The sequence below is a fragment of the Hoplias malabaricus genome, chromosome 10, assembly GCF_029633855.1.
Source record: "Hoplias malabaricus isolate fHopMal1 chromosome 10, fHopMal1.hap1, whole genome shotgun sequence".
Classification (NCBI taxonomy): Eukaryota; Metazoa; Chordata; class Actinopteri; order Characiformes; family Erythrinidae; genus Hoplias; species Hoplias malabaricus.
Genome location: NC_089809.1, coordinates 37,075,420 through 37,086,671, shown reverse-complemented (window position 1 = coordinate 37,086,671; position 11,252 = coordinate 37,075,420). Strand labels below are relative to the sequence as shown.

At 40.6% G+C, this 11,252-nt stretch overlaps 1 protein-coding gene across 2 annotated transcripts; it reads right to left on the bottom strand.

Moving 5' to 3' along the window:
- Positions 1 to 4,421: 4,421 nt before the first annotated feature.
- On the bottom strand, positions 4,422 to 9,287 carry mettl6 (methyltransferase 6, methylcytidine). Of its 2 annotated transcripts, none has more exons than XM_066683783.1 (6): positions 9,171 to 9,287; positions 8,631 to 8,967; positions 5,953 to 6,087; positions 5,629 to 5,799; positions 5,010 to 5,151; positions 4,422 to 4,702 (listed from the first exon to the last, which is right to left on the bottom strand). In XM_066683783.1, exons 2-6 carry the CDS (start codon positions 8,901 to 8,903, stop codon positions 4,533 to 4,535), a joined length of 891 nt encoding a protein of 296 aa, XP_066539880.1. In that variant the 5' UTR covers positions 8,904 to 8,967; positions 9,171 to 9,287; the 3' UTR covers positions 4,422 to 4,532. The 2 variants fall into 2 exon arrangements, with proteins under 2 accessions (XP_066539880.1, XP_066539881.1); XM_066683784.1 differs by having other exon boundaries at positions 9,129 to 9,216.
- Between the last annotated feature and the right edge of the window lie 1,965 nt (positions 9,288 to 11,252).

Sequence of the window (11,252 nt, the reverse complement as noted above, 5' to 3'; positions counted from 1 at the left end):
AGTTCATGATGAAGGAGCAAAAGATGACTAACACAAACTGTGCAGCAACAGGTGAGTTGCCTTGACTCTGAAGAACAAGGTGAAATGTGGCCAAACATGTAATTGCAAACTGTTATGTTATGGCTGATCTGTGATCTGAGATCTGTGTCCTTTGGCAGATGCTACACTGAGCTTCACTATTAAATATGAGAGCAGTTTGTCTATAAATACATTTTGGCGTTTGATGCGTTCTAAAAAAAAGTGTGGTTGTTTGGTTGCACCAGTAAGTGTCCAAAATTTGAAACCATCTGAGTTAATTGCTAAATGACATTTCCAAACCTCTTCTGACGTCTGTCTGTGTTTGATGTGTTGAAAGACGAACATCACGAAGGGCACTCTTATTAAATAAAGAATGACATTCATTACAGGTCAGCAAACGTAAGCAGTGGAGCAGAGGCTGTAAACAAGTTGTTTTTCATCATTCTTCTGTTATAAATATTTCACAGACGTTTTTTTTTTTTACATCATATTATGCTTCCAGTTCTTAGTGAAAGGAAAGAGCCCCTGACCTTAGTGACATACAGATACCCTCAGAGAGGCTATTAGGATCTATAAGGAATAAAACTTTGAAGGCAGGGAAAAACTGCACTAAAAATCTTTGTGAATTACATTTTTTTTCTGAGCTGAGAGAAAAGTAGATAAAATATGCCAGGAGAATTCAGCTGGTATAAATGCAATTTACGTTGGAGGAGAAATAATGTGCTGGGCCTCTTAGATCTAACCAAGGAATGTTTAAATGTAGATAAACACTGCAGTACGCAGGTGAAGGCCCTTGGCAGATTCAACAAGATAACACTGCATTCACAAAACAAGTTTCATAAAATAACAAAAAAGCGAAAGGAGATTCCTATCCATCATCCTACACTGGAAGTCTGTGAGAGAAGACACCTTCCATGTTTTCTAATTTAATTTAAATGTTAAAAAGCTCATATAAATTGTAATTGGGTGCACACTTTTTTTTTTTGTTTACTGACTGCTTTTACTGAATGTCTATTTTGCAATGTCCATAAATAACTGCTATGCTACTGGACACTTCTGTGACTACAGTAGTCATTATGTACTTTTGGAAGTCCTGAAAATTTCCAGAGAATCTGCTTTTGTGATAACATGGCAACATAACAAAAGCAAGTATGGGATGTATCTTGTTTGGTCTGGCACTTAAAATACTCTCAGGTCGCCATATCTACAGTCTTTGCTCACATGACACGGCATGTAGAGAGTGCCAAGGAAGTATATCGGACACACACTGCTCTGCATACTTTATAAGTCCACCACTTTTTAAGGGCCTTCACAGAGCAGGTATAACTTGGATGGTTAATTTTACATATAAAAAGTCAACCAACATGGTAGGTGCATCTAATTGATCAGACAGTGAGTTGACAGTGTTTATAAACTCCAGTAGCACTGCTGTGTCTGATCCACCACAACATTAGTGTCACTGCAGCTCTGAGAATGATCCACCACACAAACCATACCTTGACAATTGAAGAATAAGGTGAAAGGGGGCAGTCAATATATGAGAAGTAACAGCTGACAGATGAACAATCCCACAATGCACCGCAGAAGTTAGTGTACAACTCACATACAGTAGCTGACACTAGTGGATAGCAGATACCCATAATGCACTGTGTTGTTTGGTAAAAACCTGCATGAGTTAGCGTCCGAAATTGTTCACTACCCTCAAGAATTCAGTTCCCTATAATATAACAGTATAATGTGTTGTTAAGTCAAGTGTGCTACAGGATCGTATTGAAAACAGCTATTAATAAGTCATCTTCTATTACAACCCATTAGCTATTAACTGAACTTGCCACAAACACTTGGAGGATGAGAACAAGCAACAGTCACCTCAGCTGAAAAACACTTGGGATGGCTGGTCACGCCATGTTGTGTGACCCCAGTTTGGCTCTTATGGTGCTTTCCCATTGCATGGCACCTACAATACTCCAGTCCGATTTTTATTTTTATTTATTTTCCATTCTTTAAACTTTATCCTGGTGCCTGGAAACGGTTACTTTTTAGCCCCTGCTCCCTCGAGGATCCAGGCAAGCCAAGTAGGGATTAAACCGTGACGTGTAAGAGACCTTGCAGAGCTCTGATCAGCCAGAGACTTGTCACTTTACGTGACACGATGCCAACGTCCAGCACACACTTGCCATTTGTAAAATCTGTAACCTACAGTAGAGATTTGTTTGTAGCTTGCATTGAGGGAGCCTGGGTTGGCATGCTTAGGCATTAATATTTTTTTTTCTTTGTTCCAGTGTAATTTGGCCTCTTGACAAGCGTATTGAAAGGTGCCCATCGCTGCAGTTAAAGCAGATCCACTGCTCTAAACTCCCCTGATAGGGGTAACATTTGGCATTATGACCTTAGACTCAGGGACACTCACAGGACCCCTTGTCTGGTGGAGCGACACTCATTTTCTATGGAGGTTTTGTATGCTGTTAGACTCCTGTGTCATCAGGAGTGTCTACAAACATTTGGACACTGTGTATCAGCTTTAGACTCATATGCTGTTACTCCAGAGCATCTCACTCCTTTTTTAATGGATTTTACAATTGCTATGGAGCTAAATTTATTAATAAGATATAACAGACTAGCATGATTTTTGGACAGAGAAATATATTCTTATACAACAGTGACTAAGCATTGTTTTAGCTGGAAACAGGGGAACAATAGCTAGAATATCGAGAAAGCGCACCCATCATTCATTTGCTATTAATAATGTCCTCTAATTTTCCTCGCAACACATTATTAAGGGAGAAAACGTGCTTGCTCTGGACAACATACGTAGACTCAACAGGGTACAGAAACACGAGCTAAACATAATAGAAAACACAATGGTTTCCTTCATTATGGTAAATTGCAGTAATTATCCTGGTTAATAACCCAAACGCCTTTGTGCTCACTTCAAACACTTCAGTTTTGCATATTTTATACACACCACAAGCATCAATGCCTCTGTACAAACGGATCTTTCTGTGGTGGATCAAACACTCTGATCTCAAAGACTTCAAGGGGCCGGCTGTCTGACGCAAAAAAGGTCCAGTGAGGCACGTGGACTGACACGCTTTCCAAAAAGCACAGCAGCACTACGTGGGCATTCGCATTTACACATTTGCCTCTCTTCACTCAACTGTGGCTTAATATAGATGTATATGTAAAAATAAAAATAAGAAACACTGCACTGAATTTTATACACTGTCCGGGTATCACAGTTCAGATCCTTCTTATTTTGGAACAACAAGGCACACAGGTGCAAGTCTATCAGAGTTAACATGAGTTTAAATGGCCCCACACACAAATCACTGAGATTTTTAGCTTTGTGAAGCACCGCATGAAGCTAATGATTCACTCACATGCTGTCACTGTGTTTAGCAGGCAGGAGAGAGGCCGAAGAACCAAAGCTGCTTTTTTAGTCTGAATCACTCGGCCCATGTCCATGCTTCTGAATATATGTATGCTAAATTAATACCATTTATTTTATATTACAGCCTAAAAATTGTGATTTTGGGATACAGGGGAGTCCTGAAAAATGCTGTAACGTTTATTTGAGCCAAACAGAATTTTATGATATTTAACTCATCTTAACCAATGAAAACTGATTTAAAATTGACATTTTTACATTTTGGCTTCTAAATCGACATATAATCACTTTCTTTAAAATTAGTGTTCAGAGAATTTAAAATGGTGCAATTGCATTGGCTTTTTAAAGTTCTTTAGCTTTTGCTGCCATCATGTGTTGAAAGGTGGAACTAACAAGTGGAACCCTCACTTTTAATCATATCTGAATTACATCATCAAACTACTCGATTAATATGTATTTCTACATAATATACCTGGAATCATTGGGCACAAGGCGGGAATACACCCTGGAGGGGGCGCCAGTGCTTTACAGGGCAACACAGACACACACATTCACTCACACCTATGGACACTTTTCGCCAATCCACCTACCAACGTGTGTTTTGGACTGTGGGAGGAAACTGGAGCACCTGGAGGAAACCCACACAGACACAGGGAGAACACACCACACTCCTCACAGACAGTCACCCGGAGGAAACCCAGGCAGACACAGGGAGAACACACCAAACTCCTCACAGACAGTCACCCGGAGCGGGAATTGAACCCACAACCTCCAGGTCCCTGGAGCTGTGTGACTGCAACACTACCTGCTGCGCCACCGTGCCGCCCCAGTAATTATCTGCCTGTATTTAAATTTATGTCACATACACTTTTCAGTTGATCTTTTTCATGAAATTTATTCTGGAAACGCAGTACGAGTTCAAGAAATGGAACCATTCAAACACTAACATAGTCCTAATCCACACACCCATCCTCTAAAGAAAAGAAAACCTGTAATTTCATATAAAACACTTCTCTTTATTCAACAGCTTTTCAGAGTATAAAACATTGTTCAGTAATTACAATCCATTACAAAAGGACAGATTCACAAAATCAATAATAAAAATATTTTATCTAAATAAATGCCATCATTTGTCTTTAATGCTCTGAAGGTGGTGTGATTCAGACTTGCGGAATTTACTCTGGAGGAACACACGAGGAACGCACAGCCCTTCTTTTTTATTCACAGTTTCTCTCAGAACGTACTCATTGGCAAGCGTCTGAAAACCTGCCCGCTGAAACAGACTGTCAAGATGCTCTGAGAAGAGAGAGAGAGAGAGAGAGAGAGAGAGAGAGAGAGAGAGAGAGAGAGAGAGAGAGACAGAGGAGCGAGTGAGAGAGAGAGACAGGAGCGAGCGAGAGAGAGAGAGAGAGAGAGAGACAGAGGAGTGAGAGAGAGAGAGAAGCGAGCGAGAGTGAGAGAGAGAGAAGCGAGAGAGAGAAAGACAGAGGAGCGCGAAAGAGAGATAGGGGGGAGAGAGAGAGAGAGAGTGATTTCATGACATCAGGATGGACAGGACAAGCAGGCAAGGAGAATTGATTAAAAACATTTGATAGATACTGACCTCTGGAGAAGAAAAAAGAGCGAGTGCCATCCTGCCTGACGTAAAAATTCTCTCCAAGCTTATTTCCAGATTTAAACCTCAGCATGGCATGATCATGGAGGCCATAGTCCCTGAACAAGACAATACCACCTGGTTTTAACACCTGCCAGACAAAAATAGAAATATTTAGTTTTTGTATGTACATCGTATGAGAGAGAGAGGGAGAGAGAGAGAGAAAGAGAGAGAGAGAGAGAGAGAAAGAGAGAGAGAGAGAGAGAGAGAGAGAGAGAGAAAGAGAGAGAGAGAGAGAGAGAGAAAGAGAGAGAGAGAGAGAGAGAGAGAGAGAGAACACTCATACATAGTCTAAATCTAAAGCTAAGCTAAAGCTAAACCTTTAAAAAAATTAGAATCCATTCATTCATCTGTAACTGCTTCATCCTAATCATTGGACAGTTTCACACTGCAACATGTGTTTCTGAGCTGTGGGTGGAAAATGGAGCACCCAGAGGAAACCCAGAGGAGACATGTCAAGAGAACACTCCAAACCCTTCACAGACCGTGACCCGAGTTGAGCATTCCACCCATGACTCTGGTGCTGCGTGGCAGCGACTCTAACTGCAGCAAACACAGTATCACTTGCCTTATGTATGTTTTCTAAGGCTTGTTGCATTTTGTCTGGATGAATGGCTGATAGGACAAATATCATGGTGGCAACATCAAGGCTCTCTTTTCGGATCACAGCTTGCAAGTCATCTTTAGTCAGGTCACACTGAAAAGCCAGACATCGCTCTGGGCTGTAGAGGGAATTTTGCTGCAAACCAATGAACAACAATTTTTAATAATTCAACATTTTTGTGATGTCAGAAACACCCAAGATATATCATTTACATATTTTAGTCTTCATGTCAGTGTTAGAACAGAAAACATCACTCTAAAGGAGGACAGGGGAAACATTTCCACTTACTTTCACAAACTCTACAGCGCGGGGTGAGAAGTCACAGGCATAGATGAAGATGTTGAGATCCTCTTCTAAAAGAGGGAAGATGCAGTTCCCCACTCCACATCCAGCCTCCAGCAACACCAGCTTCTGAGCCTCAAACTGAACCAAGAGGAAAACAACCAAATCAAAATGGTCTATGGTAATCTACAGCAAAGACATGACTTTTCCTGACCTTGCCTTGTTGCTGTACTTAGCAAAGAATCTCAATGAAAAGCTCTCTCAAATGTATGAGCTTGTGAAAAAAAAACAGTGCTCTGGCAAATTAGGCCAGTGTTGGGCCAAATATGGGATTTTAGATTCCAGCCAAGTGAAGGTAAGATGTGTTAACTGAAATTCATAAACAGACATGTCATAAACGTATATTTTAGAAGGGGATGTGTATCTAAATAGTGATGTATTAAAAACAGTTACAGTCTCAATGGTTTAGGGCTAAAACAGAAATATTTCTGATTGTTTATATTATGTTCTGCTTGTAATATTTAGGCCAAGGGCTTCAGGCCAGCTCTGTGCTCAGCTGGAGCTGGGTTAGATATGGGGCTGGATAGGGTTGAGTGGTATAACGATAATACTGTATACCACGGTATCTTAAAATGAGGGCTGTGTTTATGACGAGAGTGTGGTGTGTCAAATTTCGGTTCTGTGTCTTAAAAGTCGGCTAAAATGTTCATGTGAATTTAAGAGTGCCACAAGGAGGGGGCGCTGTGGGAGCTCAATGACTGCTGATGTCACAGTCTGAAAATGTGTGGAGAAAAGCACGAGCTCAGTAGCCCACCGCAGTTGTAAGTTTAGCGCTGAGTTTGGGTTAAAAGAGAAAGGAATTAAGTAGGGTGACCAGACGTCCTCTTTTTTAGACTTAAAAAAAATGTCCGGGCGGAATTTCACAAACGTCCGGGATTTTGTTTTTCTAGAGTTTACATAGAACTTCGAGAATCGTTTCGTTCACAAACTAGTCCCGCCCTCCCCTACTCCGATTGGTTCGCTTGAGTGAGAAGGGGGAGTGGTGAAGTAGCCTAAAATCTTCTGATTGGACGGTCTGACTGTAGCGCTAACGTTATTGGTTGATAACCTTCACTGTAAACATTTAATTGGTCAGTCTGCACGTCAGTAGTCCTTGTTTACGTCAAACAAATCTCAGACGATCTCAGATCTGTAAACAGACATAATTCTCAGAAAATCTCTGTACTCACAGGTATATGGCATTATCCTCTAAATGTGTGTTTTGAGCCTCAGTTTGCTGAAAAGTTTGCTGTGATGTGCTAAACCACAAGTGCCTGTTAGCTCCAGCTGTGTTTCTAAACAACGTACACTGTCTTATTTTGCTTATTTTCAAACTTTTCTGTTCCTTCAGCACCAGCTGCTGAAATTTGCTCTCCCAGAAACGGGTTTTTATCATCAGCACGTGTTCCGATGTGCACTGTCTGGCTGAGTTTAGCTAAATTCGCTCTTTGTGCTCAGAGATATAAGGCTCAGGGCAGTCTGACAGAGCACCCCCTCCCCACGCTAATACTGTATACTGAGATAATATTTTGAGACATTATTACGGTGTGAAAAATGTGGATACCGCCCATCCCTAAGGCTGGACAATAACTCAATATCAATATATGTTGTAATATAAAAGTTCCCAAAGCAATGATATGAACTTTATACACATTTTCAATATTTCAATATACATTATTTACAGCATCTATCACTGACTGCCATTTATTACCCAGTAAACAAGGAACGTCCCTGGACATTCAAAATAGGTCTAAAAGTAGTCTGTCCGTCAAGGACATAGTTTAAACATCAATGGACGTCCAAAATCCCTCTTAATAAGTTAGTTAAGTGGTGACCAATCGATAACGTCAGTGGACGTCCAAAATGCATTCTATACAAGTAATTTATTTCGGGACAAATTAATAACGTCAATGTACGTCCAAAACACGTCTAATAGTCGTCTTCTCAATGTCTGTGTTTGGACGTCTTTTCAACTTTCATTTTCAACCTTAAGAGAACGTTGATTAGACGGCCGTCATTACGTTATTTCAACGTTGAATCAACGGCTAAATGTTTACTGGGATAATATTGACAAAGCCAAGAGGTTTATGTTTGAGGGTGATGTCATGTTTCTTGTTTGTTCTGGGCAGTTTTTCTGTGGCTTTTATGTTGTTTATATCATATCATATTGACTTAAATGTAGAAATATATTGTGATAAAAATACTGGCCGTATCGTCCAGCCAGTTACATATGGACCGCAGGTTAGTGCTGATTGGGTAATGAGGTTCTTATAATAGTCAAACGTCTGTAGACACCAGCTCATCCAAAACCTCTTCTAAAATCCTTCTTATAAAAAGGGTATTAATAGGAAATTAGCTTTTTTCCTGCAGTAACAGTTTCTACTCTTCAGTACTGTAAGGATTTGATTGGATTTTTCCCTCTAGATCTGTAGTGGGATCATTGGACATTGTTTAGCTAGACCTAGTTCTGGATTCTAGTTCATCCCAGAGGGATGAGTCCACTCCAGAGAACACAGTTCCACTGCTCCACCACACCACGGTTCTGAGTGGCTTTCCCTCTGTGCACGTATAACTCCACTAACTCGTTAATAGAGTTAAATATGCCAACAACTTAACCACCATTCACACAAGAATGAATCACTGACCTCTCTGCAGGACTTGAGCTCTTCAAATTCTCTTATCGTCCAGTGTCTGTCTTTAAAGAAGTTAGTGCTGTTCCTTTTGTAAAACAAGTCCCAGTTTTTCTGAGCTTCCAGTTCCAACTTGTGCTGTTTAAAATCTGACACCAGAATACGGTCGTTTTTTAGTTTTTCTCTTTCTTCTTCTGTCAGAGTCCTTACACTGGAGTCTGTCCGTTGGAGAGGAAAGACAGGAGAAGACTCCACTGCTGCTGTAGCAGTCTCCTCAGCGTCCGCCATTTTCAACACCAGCTCAGCAACATTATATTCACCATATTCTCATAAATAACGTTGTAAACACAGGCTAAATAAAACACACAGGGAGAGTATGAACACCCACGTCCGGTCTCCACCGTCCTACTATAGTTTACACAGAAGAACCATGGGTAAACCCATACCTAGCTGATTAACTAAGACACTATAGTATTATTAATGTGTAAATATGAGGCAGGCTGAAGTTCATACCATAAACATGTACTAAATCACAACCTCATTCTTCTAACTTACTGCTCAGCTGGCTGTGTTCTTCTTCTGAAAGAAAATAGACGTCAATTTCAGACTCTCTGTACACAGCGACATCGTGTGGGCGCAAACAGAAAAGCACGCAGAAATAAAGGCAATAACTCTCCCAACAAACACGGTTACGTTGTGAGAACGTTGTGACAACATATTTTTTTGGTGCCCACAACGTTGTTTTTTAGGTTATCACAACGTTCAAATGAAATTCCTCAGAAAGTTGTGACAACGTTGTCTGACAACTTTCTGGGAGGTTGTGACAAAGTTGTTCCGACAACGTAACCAGTTCCACCTTTTGACAACGTTGTAGAAACGTTGTAAGAAAGTCGACAACGTTGTGACAACGTTGTGTGTTTGCTGGATCTGATAACGCATACCTGCCTGCCTTGTTTCTACACTAATTGTTCATTATATGAGCTCCACTTAACTCTGTCATTCTGCAATCACAAACTGTAGTTCACCTGCGTCATGTAACCACTGATGAAGGACTAGAGAAAGACCAACACGCACTGTGCAGCAACATAAGCTATGGTCTCTGACTTTGCTTTCACAAATGTGTCCAAGAAGCCAGTGAGTGTGACTTTAAAACTCCAGAAGCTATCTGGTTCTGGACACTGGCGACTAGATATAAAGGAAATAACAAAATATGCTGTGCAACAGGTGGACTGCAGTCTGTAGTTGTAGAACTAAAAGGTGCACCTAATTTAAGTGGTAATTTGAGTAATGTTCATTATTTGGAAAATTAGAGAGCTGTGCAGCAGCATTTACTGCTCCATTTCTGCTACTTTTAATTTTTGAATTTATGTACTTTTACACAAAGAAATTTTTTGTCATTAATTCATTCATTAATCTTCTTTAGCTCCTTCATAGCGCATAAAAAGACCTTACAGAGGGTCATCAACACGGCACAGAAAATCATTGGACACTCTCTCCCCTCTCTGGAGGACCTCAGGAGGGCTTACACTATTTTCAAGGACTGTACACACCCAGGACACCAGATGTTTGAATTGCTGCCCTCAGGCAGACCTTACAGACAACTTAAATCAAGGACAAACTGTTTGAGGGACAGATTTTACAACAGGGCCATATCTTTGCTAAACAAATACCAAATAGTTCAGGTATAACCAGTTCTGGTTTTGTTTAAACGGGTTCAGTGCAATAACGGATGCTGCTAAAAGTTACATTGTGCAATAAACGATGCTGCAGTTGTGGATTGTGTACATAGGAGAACTCATAGTTAATCACTTATGTTATGCTCTTAAATCTGTTTACTGCTTCCTTAAATAATATTCTTTTAAATGATTCTTGTTTTAACTCCTTTTTCTCACTTAATTGCACCAAGGGGAGGGGGGGGGGCAGTAACCCAATTTCGTTGTATAAGTAAAATGTACAATGACAATAAAGGTTTCATCTTCATCATCATTTCATCCTGTTTAGTCTCACACTGGGTTTGAAGCCTCTGTTGTGCTCAAAGCAGGAACACACCTATCACTCATTCACCAAGTCACTCACTCACACTTGTGAACAATTTCACACAGCAAATCCACCTACCAATATGTGTTGTGTTTTTGGTCTGTGTGTGAAAGCACCAGGAGGAAACCCACGCAGACACAGGGAAAACACATCAAAACCCTCACAGAACCAAGGCGAGGATTTAATCCAGGAACCCAAAACCCTGGAGCAGTCTGGAAGCTACCTTTTCATGTCTTTCATTTTTCACGACTAATCAATTTTTATAAGTTTTTATTTCACCCAATTTTCTCCCAGTTTCACTCAGTGCTTGTTCCACCCACTAGAGCTCCCCAGCTCACTTAGTGCTACCAAGTTGAAAGAATGAAGGGCAGAACAAGGTTATTGAGTCATGTGAATCCAGCCACCACATCTTTTAGAACACATGCTAACAGAATGTTATCAAAACAGCTCAACACACTTGGAGGAGAACATTGAATACCCAGTTCTATTATTTTATCTAACAGATGCCTGCACTGTTTTAGCATTGTGCTGAGTGACGTGGGGAGAGAGATGGCCAGCCTGTCCAACTAGAATTGTGCTTTCTTGCACTCCCTGGCTTCA

Excerpts from the sequence above, each read along its gene's own strand:
- mettl6 (XM_066683783.1), bottom strand. The coding sequence starts at position 8,903 with ATGGCGGACGCTGAGGAGACTGCTACAGCAGCAGTGGAGTCTTCTCCT. Across the intron at positions 6,088-8,630 it reads AGCTCAAGTCCTGCAGAGAG|TTTGAGGCTCAGAAGCTGGT; the intron begins GTCAGTGATTCA and ends CTCTTGGTTCAG. Across the intron at positions 5,152-5,628 it reads CCTTAGAAAACATACATAAG|GTGTTAAAACCAGGTGGTAT; the intron begins GCAAGTGATACT and ends TTTGTCTGGCAG.